This window comes from Ahaetulla prasina, chromosome 4 (assembly GCF_028640845.1).
Source record: "Ahaetulla prasina isolate Xishuangbanna chromosome 4, ASM2864084v1, whole genome shotgun sequence".
Lineage (NCBI taxonomy): Eukaryota > Metazoa > Chordata > Lepidosauria > Squamata > Colubridae > Ahaetulla > Ahaetulla prasina.
Window position 1 is genome coordinate 10,258,406 of NC_080542.1, and position 24,337 is coordinate 10,282,742.

At 41.9% G+C, this 24,337-nt stretch overlaps 2 protein-coding genes across 2 annotated transcripts; one reads left to right on the forward strand and one right to left on the reverse strand.

Moving 5' to 3' along the window:
• Nucleotides 1-8,971: 8,971 nt before the first annotated feature.
• Nucleotides 8,972-10,190, forward strand: LOC131197882 (olfactory receptor 6E1-like). The gene is made up of 2 exons (XM_058182379.1): nt 8,972-9,724; nt 9,993-10,190. Exons 1-2 carry the CDS (start codon nt 8,972-8,974, stop codon nt 10,188-10,190), a joined length of 951 nt encoding a protein of 316 aa, XP_058038362.1.
• A 7,497-nt stretch (nt 10,191-17,687) lies between these two features.
• LOC131197883 (olfactory receptor 6J1-like) lies at nt 17,688-18,680 on the reverse strand. Its single transcript, XM_058182380.1, has one exon. It carries the CDS (start codon nt 18,678-18,680, stop codon nt 17,688-17,690), a length of 993 nt encoding a protein of 330 aa, XP_058038363.1.
• Between the last annotated feature and the right edge of the window lie 5,657 nt (nt 18,681-24,337).

Consider the following 24,337-nt stretch of genomic DNA (forward strand, 5'->3'; position numbering starts at 1 on the left):
GTATTTGAAACTTTGGAGGGAAATTTGGGCGGGAAAATACACGTTGCTGATTGGCTGGTGCCTCAGCCAAATACTATATAAAGAGAGGTGTTTGCCTGTTGTCTTTTGCTGGGTTTCACAATAAACCAAAGAGCTGTTGTCACTTGCATCGTCTCCTGCCTTTTCATTGCCCAAACTTAACATTGGCGACGAGGATGGGATATTGAAGGCAGTGAGACTAGGAAAAGAACTGAAGGAGCAACTTAGTTTCAAACCCAGCCAGTTATCAAGGATGGATACATAGCGATGTCTAGCTATATGCTGCCAGCACCATTCGACCCAGCCAAAGAAAAATGGGGGTCATACATGGCTCGCTTCGAGTGTTTCCTCAAAGCCAACAAACTGCAAGGAGTGTCGGATAATCGAAAGCGTGCTTACTTCCTGAGCCACTGCGGACCAGAAGTGTTCAATACTGCCGAATCGCTGTCAGAACCAACGCCGGTTGAGTCGGTACCGTGGCCAGTGCTCCAAACAACGCTACAAGCACACTATGCACCAGTGCCATCGAAATTCGTGCAACGTTTTGAACTAAGGCAAAGAGTTCAGCGAGAGGGCGAGTCGATCAGCGTGTACATGGCCGCATTAAGCAAAACTGCAACCCACTGTGAGTACAGGGACTTGGAGGACACTCTATTAGAACAACTCATTTGTGGGGTCAGGGACATCCGACTACAGAGGCGGCTGCTTTCGAAAAGCAACCTAACCCTCGTGATAGCCCTAGATGAGGCCAGGGCGCATGAGATATCCACCAAAGCGGCAGAAACCTTACAGAAGCCGAACACGCCTAATTCCTCAGCGAAAGCGACACCGATTCACAGCGAGGAAATCCAGGCAGAGTGGGAAGATGAAGAAGGGGAAGAGGTTTTCCACACTGGGAGGCCGGAAAGAAGCGACCGTGACGAGTGCGTGAGTTGCGGAGGCCAACACCAATGACAGAATTGCAGGTTCAAAGACGCAATTTGTCGGGGGTGTAAAAAGAAAGGACACATAGCTCAGGCTTGCCAAGTCTCCCAACCTTGCCGCCCAAAATTCAAACCGGCCAATCAGCAGGGCGCCAGTTCCATGAGGTGGCCAGGGATTGGCCAATTCAAAAAAGGCGTGAAGTCAAATCACACCACTGTTCGAGTGGGTCACGCATCGACACAACTGGAAAAGAAAATATTCACCAAGACCTACATCGAAGGAGTGCAGTGTAAGATGGAGGTGGATACCGGCTCATCAATCACGATTATGTCCTGGGACACAATCGCAAGGGACCTGCCAGAAGTCGCGAAATGCCAGCTGCAACCCCAAAAGCTGAGAGTGCAACACTACCAGGGAAACCGAATCCCTGTTCGAGGAGTCACGTCGGTCAGAGTGAGATATGGACAATTCAATAGAACCCTGCTGATCACCATCATCGATGGGAACCTGCCCAGCTTGCTGTGTCTCGATTGGTTCCAAGCCTTGGGAATGGGCATTACCGGGGTTCACAGCATTGGCGACAACCTGAAGGAGGAACTGTTGCGGGGATTCGAGGATGTTTTTCAAGACAGCCTGGGCAAGTACGTGGGGACCCCCATTTCATTCAATTTAGACCCCCAGATAGCTCCGATTAGGCTAAAAGCAAGAAGGGTTCCATTCGTGCTCAAACCCAAAATAGATAGGGAATTAGACAAACTAGTGAACCAGGGAATCCTAGTCCCAGTCAACCATACAAAATGGGAGACGCCAATAGTGACCCCAGTCAAACCGGATAGATCTGTCTGTATTTGTGCTGATTATAAGGCAACGCTTAACAAAGCATTGCAAAAGAGTGCTTACCCTGTCCCCATCGTACAACATTTGTTGCACTCGTTAGGGCAGGGACAGGTTTTTGCCAAACTCGACCTGGCACAGGCCTACCAACAGTTACCAGTTGACAACGAAACGGCCGAAGCACAGACAATTGTCACACACAGGGGTGCTTTTAAATGCACTCGACTTCAGTTTGGAGTTAGTGTAGCCCCTAGGTTATTCCAAAACCTCATGGAACGGCTCCTACAGGATCTACCGGGAGTAGTCCCCTATTTTGACGATGTGTTAATATCAGCCACAAATTGCAGAAAGTTTTGGAAATTTTCAGGACTGCGGGACTTAAGGTTAAACTTAACAAATGCCATATCGGAGTTGAATCAGTAGAATTTTTGGGTTATCGGATAGATAAGGAAGGCATCCATCCCTTGGAGAGCAAGGTGCGAGCCATTAGGAAGGCTCCACCCTCAAAAAACAAAGCAGAATTACAAGCATTTTTGGGGCTTGTTAACTTCTATGCTGTATTTTTAAAAAATAAGGCAACGGTAGCAGAACCACTACATAAGCTGCTAGCAAAAAACTCTGTGTGGACTTGGGGCAGGGTTGAGGCTAAGGCATTTGAAGGCGTTAAGAGACTTTTGTCCAGCGACAACCTTTTAATTCAGTATAATGAGACATTGCCATTAGTATTAGTTTGTGATGCATCACCCTATGGGGTAGGAGCTGTCCTCAGCCACAAGTTACTGAACGGGTCGGAAGCCCCTATCGCATATTTTTCCCGCACGATGTCAGCAACAGAAAGGAACTATAGCCAACTAGACCGGGAAGCGCTTGCCATAGTCTCTGGGGTAAAGAAATTCCACGAGTATCTGTTTGGGCGGCGATTTGAAATAGTCACAGACCAACAATATTCCTTTCTAACTTTGTAGGAAAAGAAACATCAGCTGCATAAATGGACGAGATGAGAGAAGTGGATGGCGAGATTGGAAATCATGAATTTCAAGAGGAAAATGTGCATTCGACTAGAAAATTAATTTGCTGTGATTTAAAATACAACCGATTTATTTACCGTATTTTTCGGAGTATAAGACGCACCTTAGTTTTTGGGGAGGAAAATAAGAAAAAAGTTGATTGGCAGGTGGATCGGCCTATTGGAATAACCCCCAATCAGCTGTTGCCAGAGGTGAATTTTAGCAAAAGGTTCCTTGGTTGTGAGCTCTGTGCCTTGGTTTTTTTGGCTTTTTTTTTTCCTGCCTCTGAAACTTTGTTTCAGAAAAAACTTTTTTCTGCCTCTGAAAGCCTCCAAAACAGAGCTTAAGAAAAAAAAGCCTCTGAAACTCTGTTTGGGGGCTTCTTTTCTGAAGCTCCGCTTGGGGGCTTCTTTTCTGAAGCTCCGTTTGGGGGCTTTTTTTCTGCAGCTCCATTTGGGAGCTTCTTTTCTGAAGCTCCGTTTGGGGGGTTCTTTTCTGAAGCTCCGTTTGGGAGCTTCTTTTCTGAAGCTTCTTTTCTGATGCTTTTTTCAGCCTCTGAAACCTCCGTTTGAGAAGCTGGGCGGGGCTACATTCGGAGTATAAGACGCACCTTAGTTTTTGGGGAGGAAAATAAGAAAAAAGTTGATTGGCAGGTGGATCGGCCTATTGGAATAACCCCCAATCAGCTGTTGCCAGAGGTGAATTTTAGCAAAAGGTTCCTTGGTTGTGAGCTCTGTGCCTTGGTTTTTTTGGCTTTTTTTTTTCCTGCCTCTGAAACTTTGTTTCAGAAAAAACTTTTTTCTGCCTCTGAAAGCCTCCAAAACAGAGCTTAAGAAAAAAAAGCCTCTGAAACTCTGTTTGGGGGCTTCTTTTCTGAAGCTCCGCTTGGGGGCTTCTTTTCTGAAGCTCCGTTTGGGGGCTTTTTTTCTGCAGCTCCATTTGGGAGCTTCTTTTCTGAAGCTCCGTTTGGGGGGTTCTTTTCTGAAGCTCCGTTTGGGAGCTTCTTTTCTGAAGCTTCTTTTCTGATGCTTTTTTCAGCCTCTGAAACCTCCGTTTGAGAAGCTGGGCGGGGCTACATTCGGAGTATAAGACGCACCCAGATTTTTACCCTCTTTTGGGGGGGGGCGGAAGGTGCGTCTTATACTCCGAAAAATACAGTATTTATTTATTTATGCATATATGCATTTTTAAATTTTATTTATGATGTATTTATTTATTTATATATCTATTTATTTATTACTTTTATATAGCTGCCTGTTTTATAACCAATTCTGGGTGGCATCCTATCCTATCCTATCCTATCTTATCCTATCCTATCCTATACCATACCATACCATACCATACCATACTATACTATACTATACTATCCTGATTTTGATGCTTCAAGAAAATGGTATTTATATCGAACCAATACCTGCTAAAGCATGGAGGAATTTACCTATCACTCAAAGTGAAATGACCTAACATTTTTTGCATGGTATGCAGGGGTAAATGCTACCAGCTTGGACCGGTTCAGCTGAACTAGTAGCGGCGGCAGCAGGTGGTTTGGAGAACCAGTAGCGGCAGCAGCATGAGGCTCTGCCCACCTGCCTGGACATTGTTACTTCCTGGTTTTAACCAGAAAGTAATCTGTTTTTGACACTCTGCGCATATGCAGAAGCCTTTGCGCATGCGCAGAGGTTCCAAGTACGCATGTGATGTGTACGCACTTCCGAACTGGTAAGGAAGGTAAGTAGATTTCACTTCTGATGGTATGCTTCAAAAAAGTTAACAAAGCCTAGATCATGGTTTACAAATCACAGAGGTTGAGTTCGCAGATGTGAAATCAAAGACCAGCCACAACAAAACTTGGGTTTATTGCATGAGAGAGGCCAAAATAAACCACAAAACACGAGGCACACACACACAATGAATTTTCTCTGACTTTGGGTTTGACATCAGTAGTAGAAGGAGATATAGCATACTTGATACCGATTCCTTGTAATGCATTCCTTTGCTCCTTGTGACATCCCTGAGGGATCTTCACGAGTGAGTCTTGAGTTCTTCTTATACCCCATGCTTCAGAACAGTAACTAGCTCTATTGAGTAGGAGAGGTTGCTTCTGTGTTCATTGCTATGAAAAGAAATTGAAGACAAAGGCAGAGATATTGAGCCAAGAAGACAAAGCATCTTTTCAAAAGCCCTGCGAATGGAGAATGCTATGCTTCCCAAACATTGAATTCAGGGGTAATATCTTAATGCATGCTTTTGCTTTGACTTGTAGGTGTAATGAAAGATAGATTAACCAACGAGAAAATGGCTTCTACTAAGCAGAAATTAAATGAGACAATAGCATAGAACCATGAAAATGATACGAACACTTTTACATAGCTCGCAAGGGGTGAGAAACGCTTTGCATCCTAAAAATAAGTTAGGAAACAAAATTTGATAGCTGATTTTTTTTTTATTCTGCTCTTGATTTCTAAACATCTCCTTTGATCAGCAAAAATCAGAAGATGAAAAGCATGTATGTATGTATGTATGTATTTAAGTATGTATCTATGTACAGAATAAAATAGAATAGAATAGAATAGAATAGAATAGAATAGAATAGAATAGAATAGAATAGAATAGAATAGAATAGAATAGAATAGAATAGAATAGAATAGAATTTTCATTGGCCAAGTGTGATTGGACAAACAAGGAATTTGCCTTGGTGCATATGCTCTCAATCTACACAAAAGAAAAGATACCTTCATCAAGGTACAGCACTTACAGTACAACACTTTATGATAGTCATAGGCTACAAATAAGCAATCAGAAAACAATCAATATCAATATAAGTCGTAAGGATACAAGCAACAAAGTTACAGTCATACAGTCATAAGTGGAAAGAGATTGGTGATGGGAACTATGAGAAGATTAATAGTAATGCAGATTCAGTAAATAGTTTGACAGTGTTGAGGGAATTATTTGTTTAGCAGAGTGATGGCCATCGGGAAAAAACTGTTCTTGTGTCTAGTTGTTCTGGTGTGCAGTGCTCTATAGCGTCGTTTTGAGGGTAGGAGTTGAAACAATTTATGTCCAGGATGTGAGGGATCGGTAAATATTTTCGCGGCCCTCTTCTTGATTCATGCAGTATACAGGTCCTCAATGGAAGGCAGGTTGGCAGCCATTGTTTTTTCTGCAGTTCTAATTATCCTCTGAAGTCTGTCTTGTTGGGTTGCAGAACCAAATCAGACTGTTAAAGAGGTGCAGATGACAGACTCAATAATTCCTCTGTAGAACTGGATCAGCAGCTCTTTGGGCAGTTTGAGCTTTCTGAGTTGGCACAGAAAAAACATTCTTTATTGTCCTTTTTTGATGACGTTTTTGATGTTAGGTGTCCATTTTAGATCTTGCTAAACATATGTGTGTGTGTGTGTGTGTGTGTGTGTGTGTGTGTGTGTGTGTGTGTGTGTGTGTGTTTTCTGAGGTTTTCACGGGTGTTTGTATGTAGGTCTTTGGTTGTTCGGGTTTTCTCCCGAACTATATATATATGGTTTTCTATTGAAGCAACCTGTCTACCCCAAATATGGGAGGGAGCATACTGCTTCTTTTTCAACTTTCAGTCCCGATCCAGGAGCCCTTGCAACTATTTCCTGCTTACGGTTCTTGAGAGCTGTGACCTGTAATCTTACTTTGTAAAATTAAGGAATATCTTGCATGGTTCAAAAGTGATAGATTAAGTCAAGCGGTTTCTAATGTATAATGTTGAGGGCTGTTTTGTAAGCAAACATACATTCAATTCGATCCCAATAATTCATAGGGGAATATAATACAGAACTCAGTAGCACTTGGTCTACGTGTTAGCTTTGATCAAACTTTTAAATCAAGCCAGGATTGGTGGAAGTACGCATGCCATAATCCAGGATTTACAAACCATCAATGCCTACTGCATGCCACAAAAAAACCGCATTAGGGCTAGGTGCAACGTATCTTCTTGTTATTTGTTTTTATTTGTATTTATATCCCGCCCTTCTCCGAAGACTCAGGGCAGCTTACACAGTGTTAAGCAATAGTCTTCATCCTTTTGTATATTATATACAAAGTCAACTTATTGTCCCCAACAATCTGGGTCCTCATTTTACCTACCTTATAAAGGATGGAAGGCTGAGTCAACCTTGGGCCTGGTGGGGCTTGAACCTGCAGTAATTGCAAGCAGCTGCTGTTAATAACAGACTGTCTTACCAGTCTGAGCTACCAGAGGCCCTTATTCAAAACAATCATTAGATTTCTTTAATGAAGTTACCCTGTGAGGCTGAAAACAGAAGTTTTCCATGTTTCATAGCTGCAAACGATGAAAACCCAGTGTTATCTTAAAGTAGATACTGAAATGTAGTTCTAATGACATTTTTAGCGAACCCATGCAGTTCTCTTTAGCAAAACAACAAACCTTCAGATAAATGGAAAAGCAAAAATGCTACCACCGTATCCTACCTAGACAAAGAATGTGGCTGTACTGTAGCTTCTCCAAAACCTCTTCTCACTCTAAATTTCCTTTCTTCTATAGCGCTTCCATGGATCAGTGAAAACTCAGGGAGGGTCCTTAAATTCAGAATAACAGAGTCGGAAGGGACCTTGAAGATCTTCTAATCCAAACTTTTGCTCAAGCAGGAAACCACAGTGCTGGGTTTCTACCAGTTCAAACCGGTTCGGGCGAACTGGTAGTGGCAGCAGCAGGAAGCTCCGCCCACCCACCTGGATGTCATCATGGACACTCTGCTCATGCGCAGAAGGTTCTAGGCATGCATGAGAGAGAAGCAAGCATGTGCACACAGGCTCACATTTACAAACCGGTAGCGAAGGTAAGTGGAACCTGCTACTGGAAAATCCTGTACCATTTGAGATAAGTGGTTGCCCAATCTCTCCTTAAATCTTCCAGTGTTGAAGCACCCACATTCTGGAGGCAAGTTCTTCCACTAATTAATCGTTCTTAATCTAAGAAAATTCCTTCTTAGTTCTAGCTTGGTTCTCTCCTTGATAAGTTTTCATCCAGTGTTTCTTGTCCTGCCTTCAGGTGTTTTTGGGAATAGGTTGACCTCCTGTTCTTTGTGGCAGCCCCTCAAATATTAGAACACTCCTATCATGTCATCCCCAATCGTTCTTTTCGTTAGACTAGATATACCCAATTCCTGAAACTGTTCTTCCTATGTTTTAGCCTTCACATACATAAAGGTAAAGGTTCCCCTCGCGCATACATGCTAATCGTTCCCGACTCTAGGGGGTGGTGCTCATCTCCATTTCAAAGCCGAAGAGCCAGCGTTGTCCGAAGACGTCTCCATGATCATCTGGTTGGCATGACTCAATGCCAAAGGCGCATGGAATGCTGTTACCTTCCCACCAAAGGTGGTCCTTATTTTTTCTACTTGCATTTTTACATGCTTTCGAACTGCTAGGTTGGCAGAAGCTGGGACAAGTAACGGGAGCTCACCCCACTACAGGGCAGCACTAGGAATTCAAACGGCTGAACTGCCGACCTTTCGATCGACAAGCTCAGTGCCTTAGCCCCTGAGCCACTGCGTCCCTTATCACATACACACATACATACACAAACACAAAATCATCTTTGTCTATTCACACTGGGTTGGTTTTTTTTTGACATTCATCTATTCACATTGGTTTTAGGTAAAGGGAATCAAAAGAGAATTTGGACCCATCTCAGAAAAACAATTTGGAGAACACTGGGCAAAGGTGAAATAATCCCAAAAAGCCATCATCCAGAAACAGATCTTTACATGTCCCCAAGGATAATTGTTTTTGACATGAAGGGGTTCCATGTAGCTCCACTTGGATTAACCACATCAGGAATTAGTCTACAAGGAAGAATGACCCTACTTAGTATAACATATCAGAAGAAGCTTGCTCTGGTTCAAACCATCAGGTTTTAACTTCTCTTCGATTTTAATAGAAAGAACGGAAACTGATAAAAGGGTGCTCATCTATAATTAAAAGAAGAAGGAAGATTGGAGATTAATACTTTCACATTGTTTTTAGAATAGAATTATTATTGGCCAACTGTGATTGGACACACAAGGAATTTGTCTTGGCGCATACGCTCTCAGTGTACATAAAAGAAAAGATACCTTCATCAAGGTACAACATTTACAACACAAATGATGGTCATAGGGTACAATTTAACACTTAATGATAATCATAGGAACGGACTGATGACAAACTGGACCACAGTAAGGGAATTCATATTGTTGGGGCTGACTGATAATTTCCCCCTTGAAGTTAGCCTTTTTCTCCTCCTGTTTGGGATTTATCTTTTGACTTTAATAGGAAACGCGGTGATTATCATTATCACCCAGGTGAATGTTCAACTTTGCAGCCCAATTTACTTCTTCCTCCGACATTTGGCATGGGTAGATATTGGGTATATGAGTACTGTAATTCCCAAAGCGCTGGTCAGCATAGCTACTGGTAGTAAGAGCATCTCTTTAGCTGGTTGCTTCATACAGATATTTCTTTATTTGGTCCTTGGTTCCACTGAATTCTTTCTACTGGCCGCAATGTCTGTTGATCGATACATAGCCATCTGCAACCCTCTTCACTACCCAACCATCATGAATAACCGAGTCTGCTCATTATTGGTATTGTGTTGCTTGGCAGGGGGGATATCAATAATTCTAGTTGTATGCATTCCTTTATTTCTGATGCCCTTTTGTGGTCCCAACGTCATGAATCATTTCTTTTGTGACAATGGACCCCTAATGAAATGTGTTGACACCAGCTTCCTAGAAATGATCGATTTTGTAGTTGCCGTATTCTTTCTGCTTGGGACCTTAAGTGTCAACATCGGGTCTTACGTCAAAATCGTTTCCACCATTCTGCACATCCCATCCACCAGAGGGAGGAAGAAGACCTTCTCCACTTGTGTTTCTCACTTGACCGTGGTCACCATCGCTTACAGCGGTTGCATTTTTTTTTTTTGTTTACATTTATACCCCGCCCTTCTCCGAAGACTCAGGGCGGCTTACAGTGTATAAGGCAATAGTCTCATTCTATTTGTATATTTTTACAAAGTCAACTTATTGCCCCCCCAACAATCTGGGTCCTCATTTTACCTACCTTATAAAGGATGGAAGGCTGAGTCAACCTTGGGCCGGGCTCGAACCTGCAGTAATTGCAGGCTACTGTGTTCTTAATAACAGGCTTTTACCAGCGTGAGCTAAACCGGCCCAGTACATTTTCACGTACATCAGGCTGAAAGGCACCAGTGGATTGGACTACAACAAAACGGTGGCTCTTCTGAACACTGTTATGGCGCCTCTTCTCATCCCGATTATATATTGTTTGAGGAACAGACAAGTGCAAGATGCTTTGAAGGCTGAACTGAGGCAAAGGGTCGGTTTGGCAAAAAAAATTGAGGCTCTTTTCTACTGAGTAGAAGTTTAGATTTAATGTCTTAGAACAGGGGTCTCCAACCTTGGTCCCTTTAAGACTTGTGGACTTCAACTCCCAGAGTTCCTCAGCCAGCTTTGCTAAGTCCACAAGTCTTAAAGGGACCAAGGTTGGAGACCCCTGTCTTAGAATGCATTGTTAAAGTATAGCATCTGCTGCCTTCAGGCGTAATAATCACCCAGTGAGGTGCTCTTATAAGGGGACTTGGGAACACATAGAGGATGGGGTAATCAGGGATTGAAACATGACATCAAAGGCAGAATCCCTGAAAAATTGTATCGTGTCCCACTCCCCCTCCAACGACCGGGTCTGGGAAGTCTGTATCAAGCATGGCCATGAAGCCTCTGCAGCTTTGCCAAATTCCTTTCAGATTTCTCAGGGCAGGCAGGAATCCAAGTTGTGACTTCAGCAAACCAGATGAGACTTTGCTTGACTCAAAGTTGCTTGACTCAAGCTGATCCTTTATATAGGCTGTGGGGTGTGGCTCCATGACTCAGCACTTATCCAGGCCTGCCCCTCCCTTCCTTCTGCTGATGTCGCCTCTCAGATCTCTGGAAGTGGGGATCCGTCCACTGTGGATTCCCTTCCTCTGAATCTGCTGCCGGTAATTCTAGCACATGGCTGGCTCCCTGCTCACACGCTGTAGGAGTGAGGTTTGTTTGTTCATTCCTGACATTCTGTCCAGGCATGGTGCCAGGGCTGGGGGCTGGAGGCATGCCAGGCCATTCCTCTTCATTATCAGACTCTGAATCTGATAGCAGGCCCGGGAGGAGGCGGGAGGGGCCAGGCTGAGGAGAGGAGGGAGGACAAGGCACAACAAATTGGTTGCTAGTGAAGGACCCTGGAAAAAGACAATTGTCCACCTCTTCTCGTTGTCAATTTACAAAACATATCTGGTTGCACATTATGTGATCTAAGAGGCATGAGAGCTTTACCTAATGCAGGGATGTCAAACTCCCAGCCTGCGGGCCGATACGTCATACGCTGGCCACGCTGATGCCCAGTGAGTGAAGGGGGGAAAAGTCCCTATTCATCACATGAGGCCACCAGGACGACGTGAGTTTGACACCCCTGACCTAATGCATCCTCAAAGCTCTTACAATCTTCTGGTAAGAACTTGCAGCTACCCTCTGCTAATTATTTCTTGTGTCTATGTTTTATTAGTAGGTCATTTATGTAGTCGACATATGTGAATTATATGCAATACTATACAATTAGAGATTTGATTTTGGTTCACATATGGAGTCAGTGTTTGTGAATGTGGATATTCCTCTTGAAGTATTATTCCAACTAGAATAACAGAAGTGGGGAATGGAGTTCTGTGAGGGCCTTTGGTGGCTCAACAGACTAAGTAGTCTGTTATTAACACAGCTGCTTGAAATTACTGAAAGTTCAAGTCCCACCAGGCCCAAGGCTGACTCAGCCTTCCATCCTTTATAAGATAGGTAAAATGGGGACCCAGATTGTTGGGGGCAATAAAAGTTGAGTTTGTATATAATATACAAATGGATGAAGACTATTGCTTAACACAATGTAAGCCGCCCTGAGTCTTCGGAGAAGGGTGGGATATAAATTCAAATTAAAAAAAAAATATGGAATATCATCAGGCAATGATCCTGAATAAACCTAAATATAACAGAAAATGCATAGTGAATGAATAGAATATAGAACAGAACAGAACAGAACAGAACAGAACAGAATAGAATAGAATAGAATTTTTTATTGGAATTTGTCTTTGGTGCATAGGCTCTCAGTGTACATAAAAGAAAAGATACGTTCATCAAGAACCATAAGGTACAACACTTAATGATAGTCATAGGGTACAAATAAGCAATCAGGAAACAATCAATATCAATAAAATTGTAAGGATACAAGCAACAAAGTTACAGTCATACAGTCATAAGTGGAAGGAGATGGGTGGTGGGAATGATGAGAAGATTAATAGTAGTGCAGACTTAGTAAATAGTTTGACAGTGTTAAGGGAATTATTTGTTTAGCAGAGTGATGGCATTTGGGGAAAAACTTCTTGTGTCTATTGTTCTGGTGTTCAGTGCTCTATAGTGTCGTTTTGAGGATAGGATTGAATACTATATATTTAATACTATACAATAAATAATATGATTTTAGTTCACATATGGCAAGTGTGAAATGCTCCCAGTTCGGACCGGCTCACGCGATCTGGTAGACACTCTCACTAATGTACTAACATCCAATGGATTCCAAAGAAATAAGATTACCAAACTAATCCATAAAGAAACCCCCACTAAAATCCAAGACAGAGAACAAGAAAACGGCAAAGCCCTCCTCCCATATATAAAAGATACCACAGACAGAATCAGCAAGATCCTCCACAAACACAACATCAAGACAGCATTCCGCAAACCAAAAAATATCCACCCTCTTAAGAAGCCCCAAAGACAAAATTGAGTTAGAAAATCAAGGAGTATATGAAATCCCATGCACCACCTGCAGCACCACATACATCAGACAAACCAACAGAAGAATAAGTGCACGCATTGAAGAACATAAGAACTCAGTCAAAAAAGAGGAGCCAACTTCTTCCCTGGTCCAACACCTTAAAGCCACAGGACATAAAATTTATTTTAAAAAGACCAGAACTATCGCCAAAACTGAACACTTTAACAACAGAATAATCAGAGAAGCCATCAAGATAGAAAAATGCCCACACATCATGAATAAACGAGATGATACCTCCTGCCTACCAGCCATTTGGAAACCCGCCCTTATCGACAAACGAGTCCCTAACATGAAGAATGACGCAAGACCCATACTCACGAGTGCCACACAGCATGTCACCACCACACATCAATGTAGAAAGCAAACTCAAACCCACACTGATGATGAAGCATGACCACGGACCAGAAGCCAGACCGCAGCTGCATCATTAGCCATTTCAAACCCCTCCAATCCATACACGCAGCAGACTGACACCCACCATGAAGATGTAGCACGACCACGAACGCGAAGCCAAACAGCAGCAATGCAGCTCACCAACTCAAATCCCCCTGCATCTCAGACCAACCTGAGCACAACCAAGCCCCCCCAAACAGAACACACCCCCAGCCAATCAGAGCACAGCCAACCCCACCATCCAATCAGAGCACAGCCTAACCCCCAACCAATCAGAACCCATCTCCACCCAATCAGAACACAACAACCAATCAGTTCACACCCCCACTAGCAGTTAAAAGGAAGAAACAGCTGCGATCACACATTCCTCCTAGAAGCACGAAGCTGCAAACACCTAGCCTGAAGATGACTAATGGGATTTCGTCGAAACGTCACCAAGACACTTCCAATTTTACGCGGGAGAAAACCGAATAACCAAAGACCTACATACAAACACCCACGAAAACCTCAGAAAACATATGTTTTCTGAGGTTTTTGCAGGTGTTTGTATGTAGGTCTTTGGTTATTCGGGTTTTCTCCCGCGTAAAATTGGAAGTGTCTTGGCGATGTTTCGATGAAGTCTCATTCGTCATCTTCAGGCTTCAGCCTGAAATACGAAGCTGAAGCCTAAAGATGACAAATGAGACTTTGTCAAAACGTCGCCAAGACACTTCCAATTTTACTGGGAGAAAACCCGAATAACCAAAGACCTATATATGTATGTATGTATGTGTGTGTGTGTGTGTGTGTGTGTGTGTGTGTATATATATATATATATTTGTTTTCTGAGGTTTTCACGGGTGTTTGTATGTAGGTCTTCGGTTATTCGGGTTTTTTCCCGCGTAAAATTGGAAGTGTCTTGGCGACGTTTCGACGAAGTCTCATTCGTCATCTTCAGGCTTCAGCTTCGTGCTTCTGGGAGCAATGTGTGATTGCAGCTGTTTCTTTCTTTTTAACTGCTAGTGGGGATTTGAACTGATTGGGTGGGAGCTTGGCTATGCTCTGATTGGCTGGGGGTGTGTTCTGTTTGGGTGGGGGCTTGGTTGTGCTCAGATTAGTCTGAGTTGCAGGGGGATTTGAGCTGGTGAGCTGCACTGCTGCTGTTTGGCTTCGTGTTCGTGGTCGTGCTACATCTTCATAGTGGGTGTCAGTCTGCTGCATGTATGGATTGGAGGGGTTTGAAATGGCTAATGATGCAGCTGTGGTCTGGCTTCTGGTCCTTGGTCGTGCTTCCTGATCAGTGTGGGTTTGGGTCTGCTTTCTGGGTGGATGTGTGGTGGTGACATCCTGTGTGGACCTCGTGAGTGTGGGTCTGGTGTCATTCCTCGTGTTAAGGACTCGTTTGTCAATAAGGGCGGGTTTCCAAATGGCTGGTAAGCGGGAGGTATCATCTCGTTTGTTCATGCTGTGTGGGCGTTTTTCTATCTCGATGGCTTCTCTGATTATTCTGTTGTTAAAGTGTTCAGTTTTGGCAATAGTTCTGGTCTTTTTAAAGTCAATATCGTGTCCTGTGGCTTTAAGGTGTTGGATCAGGGAAGAAGTTGGTTCCTCTTTTTTGACTGAGTTTTTGTGTTCTTCAGTGCGTGCACTTATTCTTCTGTTGGTTTGTCTGATGTATGTGGTGGGGCAGGTGGTGCATGGGATTTCATAAACTCTTTGATTTTCTAACTGAATTTTGTCTTTGGGGTTTCTTAGGATGGTGGATATTTTTCGGTTTGTGCAGAATGCTGTCTTGATGTTGTGTTTGTGGAGGATCTTGCTGATTCTGTCTGTGGTACCTTTTATATATGGGAGGAGGGCTTTGCCGTTTTCTTGTTCTCTGTCTTGGATTTTAGTGGGGGTTTCTTTTTGGATTAGATTGGTAATCTTATTTCTTTGGAATCCATTGGATGTTAGTACATTAGTGAGAGTGTGTAGTTCGGTTTTTAGATGTTGTTCGTCAGCTAAGCATTTTGTTCTGGAGATGAGTGTCTTGGCTATGGAGTTGATCTGTGCTGGGTGGTGGTGTGAGAGTGCATGCAGATAGCGGTTTGTCTGTGTTTCTAATCCATAAACAAACCCCCATTAAAATCCAAGACAGAGAACAAGAAAACACTGAATGCAAATGTTATTTGAATGAATGTTGTTGTTGTTGTTGTTGTTGTTGTTGTTGTTGTTGTTGTTGTTGTTGTTATTATTATTATTATTATTATTATTATTATTATTATGAATAATGTCACAAAACTATTCGGCTTAGGACTAAAACAGGGGTGTCAAACTTGCGTCGTCATGGTAACGTGACGTGACATATCACAACATTTTCCCCCTTTGCAGCCTTGGCCTAGAATTTCTGCCTTTGTCATGTCCCACTCCTCCGCTGACGGCCGGGTCAGGGAAATCCGAATCAGGCGTGCCTCTGCAGCTCTGCCAAAGTCCTAGCAAAGTCCTCAGGGCAGGCAGGAGACCAGAAAGTGACTTCAGCAAGATATGTTTAGACTTTGCCTGACTCAGAGAATGCCAGAAAGCAGGTCCTTTATATAGGCCATGGGGTGTGGCTCCATGACTCAGCACTTATCCAGGCCTGCCCCTCCCTTCCTTCTGTTGCCTCCGCCTATCAAGTCTTCTGACGCGAGGGTCACTCCAGTCGGCAGCTGTTGGCAATTGACCTCCCTCAGGCTCACATGCTGTGGAGGAGGGGGAGGGGTCTAGTTGCTCCGTTTGCCTGGGCATGGAGCCAGAGCTGGGGGCTGGAGGTATTTCCTCCTCTTCAACCTGTCTGGGCATGGAGCCAGGGCTGGGGCCGGGAGGCATACTAGAACATTCCTCCGTGTTCGGAAGCAGATAAGAAGGCCCCGGCTGTGGTGAGATTGGGCGAGACACAACAGCCTTCTTTTGTTTATCACAGTTCTTTAGTGCTGGACAGCTACTCACACACCAAGCTATACATGAGACTCACAATAATGTTTCAGAGACACAACAAAGTAAAGTGAGACATTTGTTAAGTGAGCTTTGCCCCATTGTACGACCTTCCTTGCCACAGTTGTTAAGTGAATCCCTGCAGATGTTAAGTGAGTAACAAGGTTGTTCAGTGAATCTGGCTTCCCCATTGACTTTGCTTGTCAGAAGGTCGCAAAAGGGGATCGCATGACCCAGGGGGCCCTGCAACCATCATAAATATGAACCAGTTGCCAAGCATCTAAATTTTGTTCATGTGACTATGGGGAAGCTGCAATGGTCATAAGTGTGAAAAACGGTCCTAAGTCACTTTTTCCCGTGCTGTTGTAATTTCGAACCGTCACTAAACGAACTGTTGTAAATCAAGGACTATCTGTATTCACTTGAGTTTGTTGTTGTTTTTTTAAGAAAAAAATCATCTTCTTTTAATGATCTCATAATTCCTTGCAGGGTGGAATCTGGGCATCAGAATGGAGCTGAGTGTTTATTGACCGGATGCCCTACCTGTCACCAATGTGGAGTTGTTGTTTTCAGCAGATATATTCTCGTTGTGCTTTCTTTTCTTTTTTTTAAAGAAAAATATCTAGATAATATGTAATGTTGCAATCATAGAAAGTATGAAGACACTATGGAAAAAAAGAATAAAGCTTAAAATGGCAAAATGGGGTGCCTATTAAATAAACAAGGGTCGCTCAGTGGCTAGGATGTTGAGTGTGTCAATCGAAAGGTCGGCAGTTCAGCGGTTTGAATCCCTAGTGCCGCATAACAGGGTGAGCTCCCGTTACTTGTCCCAGCTGCTGCCAACCTAGCAGTTCGTAAGCATGTAAAAAATGCAAATAGAAAAATAGGGACCACCTTCGGTGGGAAGGTAACAGCGTTCCATTAAAGCCTTTGGCATTTAGAATAGAATAGAATAGAATTTTTTATTGGCCAAGTGTGATTAGACACACAAGGAATTTGTCTTGGTGCATATGCTCTCAGTGTACATAAAAGAAAAGATATGTTCATCAAGGTACAACATTTACGACACAAATGATGGTCAATATATCAATATAAATCATAAGGATTGCCAGCAACAAGTTATAGTCATACAGTCATAAATGGAAAGAGATTGGTGATGGGAACTATGAGAAGATTAAATAGTAGTGCAGATTCAGTAAATAGTTTGACAGTGTTGATGGAATTATTTGTTTAGCGGAGTGATGGCCTTCGGGAAAAAACTGTTCTTGTGTCTAGTTGTTCTGGTGTGCAGTGCTCTATAGCGTCGTTTTGAGGGTAGGAGTTGAAACAGTTTATGTCCAGGATGCGAGGGGTCTGTAAATATTTTCACGGCCCTTAGTCATGCCGGCCACATGACCATGGAGACGTCTTCGGACAGTGCTGGCTCTTTGGCTTTGAAATGGAGATGAGCACTGCCCCCTAGAGTCGGAAACGACTAGCACATATGTGTGAGGGGAACCTTTACCGTTACTAAATAAACAGAGAATCATCATTTCAACCTTCTTTGAATAATTTAATGCCATTTGCATTAAATTGAATATAACGTAGAGGGTTGTCTAATCTTTCCAGGCTCGTTTCTAGGAATGTTCTGGAACATGACTTCCCTGTTCAGACTCAGAGTGGGATGCCACTGTTTTAAATTCTGGCTTTCCCTACAAACCTGACCACAATTATGAAGACTTTCCCCACCTTCTGAACTGTGAAAGTTTGAGCCCGATCAAAGAGCTTTTTCAGGATTCTCTTCACCAGATCGTTCCTCAGGGTGTATATAAAAGGACTCAGGAATGGGTTAATTACGCTGCTGAGGAATGCCGGGATTTTGCGAGCCCCCAAAGTCGACAGCTTAGATGGGATCATGTACAATAAGATGGAGACACTGGAAGCCATCAAGAACAAAGTGAGGTGAGACACACACGTATTGAAGGCCTTCTTCCTCCCAGAATCAGTGGGTATAACCATAATAGCAGAGACAATGTAAATATAAGAGACCAGTGTCAGGTTCAAAGAACAAAGAATGACAACGGATGACAACACAAACAGGATGATCTGTATCGGGCCGGTATCTGTACAAGATAACTTCACTAGCGGTTCGCTGTCACAGAAGAAATGATCGATGACATTGGAATGGCAATAGGAAAACCTGGTGACCATGATGGTTGGATAGAGGACAAAGGCAAAGCCAACCAACCAACAAGCCACCACCATTTGAACGCAAAAACAGTCATTCATGATCACCGGGTAATGTAATGGGTTACAGATGGCCACATAGCGGTCATAGGACATACATGTTAACAGGAAATATTCCACTGTGCCCAGGAAGAAGTAGAAATAGGATTGGGCCATGCAGCTAGCAAAGGAGATAGTTTTGATTCCAGAGAGGAGATTCCTCAACAAGCTGGGAGCAGTTACAGTTGAAAAAAGAAGGTCTAGGACCGAGAGATTGCCAAGGAAGAAATACATCGGCGTATGGAGACAACTGTTGGTAATGGTTATGAACAGAATAGTCAAGTTACCAAATATCGTTGACGTATACACCACCATCAGCATTGTCGCCAAAATTATTTCTGCTTTTCGCCCAATCAGAAAGCCCAAGAGAATGAATTCTTCGTAACTGGTGTGGTTTCCCATTTCTAATCTCACAAAGAAAAAAAAAACACTGTTAAATAATTTACTAAGACTGTATTACTGTTCTTCTTCTCTTCCTTCCTAGTGTCTATCTCTTCCCACTTATGACTATAACCACGTTGCTTGTATCTTTCAATTTATATTGTTTTTATTTGTTTCCTAGTATGATTTGATAGCTTATTAGTAACCTTGACTATCACCAAGTGTTGTATCTTTTTATTCTTGATGAACGTATTTTATTCTACTTATGTACACTGAGAGCCTATGCACCAAATTTCCTGATTGCTTATTTGTACCCTATGGCTATCATTAAGTGTTGTTTCTTAGAATTCTTGATGACCGTATCTTTTCTTTTATGTATACTGAGAGCATATGCACCAAGACAAATTCCTTGTGTGTCCAATCACACTTAGTCAATAAAATTCTATTCTATTCTATTCTATTCTATTCTATTCTATTCTATTCTATTCTATTCTAATAATAATAACAACAGAGTTGGAAGGGACCTTGGAGGCCTTCTAATCCATCCTCCTGGATGGTGTAGAGAAAACTCTACACCATCTCAGACAGATGGTTATCCAACATTTTCTTAAAAATTTCCAGTGTTGGAGCATTCACAACTTCTGCAGGCAAGTCGTTCCACTTATTAATTGTTCTCACTATCAGGAAATTCCTCCTTAGTTTAAGTTTCTTTCCTTGATCAGTTTCCACCCATTGCTCCTTGTTCTACCCTCAGATGCTTTGGAGAACAGCCCGACTCCCTCTTTTTTTTGTGGCAACCCCTGAGATATTGGAACACAGCTATCATGTCTCCCCATGTCCTTCTTTTCATTAAACTAGACATACCCAGTTCCTGCAACCGTTCTTCATATGTTTTAGCCTCCAGTCCCCTAATCATCTTTGTTGTTCTTCTCAGCGCACTTTCTAGAGTCTCAGCATCTTTTTTACATCGCAACAACCAAAACTGAATGCAGTATTCCAAGCGTGACCTTACCAAGGCATTATAAAGTGGCACTAACACTTCATGTGATCTTGATTCTATCCCTCTGTTTATGCAGCCCAGAACTGTGTTGGCTTTTTTAGCAACTGCTGCACACTGCTGGCTCATATCTAAATGGTTGTCCACTAGGACTCCAAGATCCCTCTCACAGTTACTACTATTGAGCAAGATACCACATATACGGTACCTGTGCATTTTGGTTTTTTGGCCTAAATGTAGAACCTTTCTATTCTATTCTATTCTATTCTATTCTATTCTATTCTATTCTATTCTATTCTATTCTATTCTATTCTATCCTTGGAAGAAATACAGTATGTATATGTATATGCATCACCATCCCATTTATTCTATTCTTTGTGGCAACCCCTTAGATATTGGAACACTCCTATCAGATCATCCTTTGTTCTTTTCATTTCACCCAATTCCTGCAACCGTTCTTCATATGTTTTATCCTCCAGTCCCCTAAACATCTTTTTTTTTTGTTCTTCTCTGTACTCTTTCTAGAGTCTCAACATCTTTTTTACATCGTGGCAACCAAAGCCTGAGTAGGTATTCCAAGTATGGTCTTATCGGGGCATCATAGAATAGTATTAAGACTTCACATGATTTTGCTGTTACTGTTGCCTACCACTGTATTGGCTTTTTTGGAAGCTGAAGCATACTGCTGAGTCATATTTAATTGATCGTTCACTAAAAATTCAGTATCCTACTACTAAGCCAAGGGATGCAGAAGGGTTGACTTCCAAAAATGAGACTTTCACTTCCAAGAAACAGGCTTGTTGCAACAATGGCAATCTACACCTCTCCTTGTTGTTTGACATTCAAGTGCCTCTTACTTTCTTGCCCCATTCCTCTTGTTAAGGGCTACCTCTTTAGGGATGGTCCTAGAAAAAAAGCAGAACAATCTGCAAAACTAGGCTAAATCGGGGTTGAACAATTCACCACTTGTAACCAAAATGTGTTGTGGGAGTCCAAAAGATGTCTAATCTGTGGTGTGACTCAATTCCTCAAGCATCAGATGATTTGTTCACTGAAGAAATTAACTCGTCTGAACCCAGGAAGTGTGGCTTGTTAAACCCAGACCTTGATTGTCCTGTGGAAACCCAACCACAGAAATATTGTGAGTGAGATTTGCTTTTCTTTTCTCGCCTCTGCACAACTTTTTTTTTTTTTTTACATTTATATCCCGCCCTTCTCCGAAGACTCAGGGCGGCTTACATTGTGTAAGGCAATAGTCTCATTCTATTGGTATATTTATATACAAAGTCAACTTATTGCCCCCCCCAACAATCTGGGTCCTCATTTTACCCACCTTATAAAGGATGGAAGGCTGAGTCAACCTTGGGCCTGGTGGGACTAGGACCTGCAGTAATTGCAGGCAGCTGTGTTTAATAACAGGCTTCTTACAGCCTCAGCCACACCGCGGCCCTTAAAAATTGCACGGTTGTTCTTGCAGGTAGATTTGTATTTGAACAATGCTACACTGTTTAAGGAAAGATGGAATGTTTATATTTTGAAAAATAAAAAATAAAAAACTTTTTAAAAATGCTACAGTAATTTCTGGATTTTTTTTAAAAAAACATTATTTATGATTCTCTCTCCTTCAAATGATAAAATAATATCCTGTGGCCAAGCTAATAGACACCCTTCTAGTCAACTAAAGCTTTACGTAAAATAGTTACATTTGGGTTCACTGACGTCAGGGTTTATGTTAAAATTGATGTCTTTCAGTTGGAATTACGTTTGATGAACATAAACTAGATCCCACTTTTTCTATTGCCCTAAAATAAAATTGAAACATACAAGTTTCATATTTTAGCCTTTAAAAGACCTCCTTCCTTCCTTCCTTCCTTCCTTCCTTCCTTCCTTCCTTCCTTCCTTCCTTCCTTCCTTCCCTCCCTCCCTCCCTCCCTCCTTCCCTCCTTCCTTCCTTCCTTCCCACAAATCATAACCATGTCACTTGACTGCAGGTATGACTTATATTGCATAAACTTCAGAGAGTGATAATAAAATCAGCAGATAGCCTTCCAAGACCCTTGGAAAAGACAACTAGAGAGGAGGAGAAATATATAGCATTAGAGCTTGATATGCTTAATATATGAAGGGGAAAAGAAAATTCAAATCAACCCCATACACTAAGTAACCAGTAATGGACCAGTATTGGTTTTAGTACAAGTAACAATGCAATGATTCACATGAACCTAGGTGCTTTGATGAGAGGGTGTGATTAAAGAAGTAGCTAATCACCTTCCTTAACTGAAGAATATTCATAGACATGGGGTCTCCCTCACTCAATTTCTCCGTACCAAGAAGATATTGTGGATGTGTGAAAAGAAGAGGAAGGAATGTTGATATCCATGGACAAATTCTAAAGACCTCATGGATGAAATGCCATCTCACGGAATGCATCCTTCTGCATTCATTCCATTTTTGTGGGCAAAGAAAGCCCTGTCATAAATCCTTTGAGGCTTACCAACTTTTTACAGCTTGCAATTCAGACTTTAGATCTGCATGGTGACCTGTTGTATTGTAGAATCTGTTCGGAAGTTGATGCTATCACACAACTGCGTACAATTCAAGGAAAGTTTTTTTTATCCATTTCACTGAGCCAGAACCATGAAATGAGCTTCATGAACATCTATAAAACTGGGGGACTGTGGGGAAAAGCAAATGTGTGACATCAACATCATTTGTAGCTACCAAAATAATAATAATAATCCAAGCACACTCACTTTATCAGCTTCTGATACTCTCCTGTGGTGACAAGATCTTCTTCATATCATCACCTGTGGTAACAAGATCTTCTTCATATCATCACCTGGTGTTTTTATTTTCTTTATTCCTTCATCGCAATGCCATATATTTTGAACTCACTGAGTTCAAAAATATTTCATTCCCCAGGCTATGGGAAGTATAAACAATTAGTTTCAACATTACCTTCTCAAAACATCAGGCAATGGAAATAGAGCCTAACTAGTTAAAAGGATGTCATCAAAAACCACTTATCCGTGATAACGTTATGACACTAGACCTGTCTGGTAGCATAAGTATAAGCACTGTAGTTTCTGCTTGTAATTTGCCTGGCTAATCAGGGTGTTGTTGTTTTTTTGTAACTGTGTTTTTAAGAAACAAAAGCAGCAGAATGCATGGTTCCCATTGCATGGTTCCCATTGAGATAAACAGTATGTGTGAAAAAAAATATCTGGAATAGAGAAAAATAGAGAGAGAAAGAGATCTGTGAGAGAAGTATCAAGCTAATAGAATAGAGGTACCCTGTTTCCTCCAAAATAGGACATCTCCTGATAATAAGCCCAATTGGACTTTTGAATGCATGGCAATAAGGCCAAGTGCTTATTTCAGGTTTCAAAAAATATAAGACAGGGTCTTATTTTCAGGGAAACACAGATAGATAGATAGATAGATAGATAGATAGATAGATAGATAGATAGATAGATAGATAGATAGATAGATAGATAGATACGGTAGGTAGGTAGGTAGGTAGGTAGGTAGGTAGGTAGGTAGGTAGGCAGGCAGGCAGGCAGATAGATAGATAGACAGATAGATAGACAGATGGATAGACAGATAGATAGACAGATAGATAGATGAGATAGATACTGTAGGCAGGTAGGTGGGTAGGTGGGTAGGTAGGTAGGCAGGTAGGCAGGCAGGTGGGTAGATAGATAGATAGATAGATAGATAGATAGATAGATAGATAGATAGATAGATAGATAGATAGATAGATAGATAGATAGATAGATAGATAGATAGATAGATACTGTAGGTAGGTAGGTAGGTAGGTAGGTAGGTAGGTAGGTAGGTAGGTAGATAGATAGATAGATAGATAGATAGATAGATAGATAGATAGATAGATAGATAGATAGATAGATAGATAGATAGATAGATAGATAGATAGATAGATAGATACAGTAGGTAGGTAGATAGATAGATATGATTCCTATTTAAAATATGAAAGACTCTAACAATTTTTCAACCAGCATTTTTTAAAAAATGCCTATATTAACTCTACAAGAAAGAAACCGTTCAGTTTCTCTCTGTCTAATTATTACTATGAAAAGAATCCACTGGGTTTACTTCCATGGGAGAATATAACCCAGCACTCTAGAGATCCAATTAGAAACAATAACCCTAGAAACCAAGATGTTACTGTATTATGCTTTCCTGAAATGAAAGTGTTGTTCTTACTCCTTCCTCAAAGTCCATTTATTCCAAAAATAAATCTACCGAGTCTTAAAAAGTGTTGGTAGGATACATGTCTTCCATGAAAAGTTTCCAAATTTGGCCCCAGCCTTTCCAGTAGTATTAAAATTCCATTTTATAACCAATTTCACTTTTACACCCCTTTAAACCATCAAAGTTTGGTTGCAGCCAAACTTTAAACCGGTTTGGCATCAACCCACAATCATAGGCATTGCTTCCAGTCTCAAAATAATATTACAAGGAGAAGCTTCTAAGCCAGTGGTTCTCAATCTTTATAGTGCTGCGACCCCTTTAATACACGGACGGAGGCATTAAAGTGGAGACTCCTCCCGTATTAAGTTTATCACGCCTGAAGCCAGATTAGGCTAGCGATTGGGAGTGATTGCAGCTGGCTTGAGAGGGAGACATCAGAGCAAAGATTTCTCGCTTTTTTAATTCATCG

Excerpts from the sequence above, each read along its gene's own strand:
- LOC131197882 (XM_058182379.1), top strand. The coding sequence starts at position 8,972 with ATGACAAACTGGACCACAGTAAGGGAATTCATATTGTTGGGGCTGACT. Across the intron at positions 9,725-9,992 it reads CCATCGCTTACAGCGGTTGC|ATTTTCACGTACATCAGGCT; the intron begins ATTTTTTTTTTT and ends CCGGCCCAGTAC.
- LOC131197883 (XM_058182380.1), bottom strand. The coding sequence starts at position 18,680 with ATGGGAAACCACACCAGTTACGAAGAATTCATTCTCTTGGGCTTTCTG.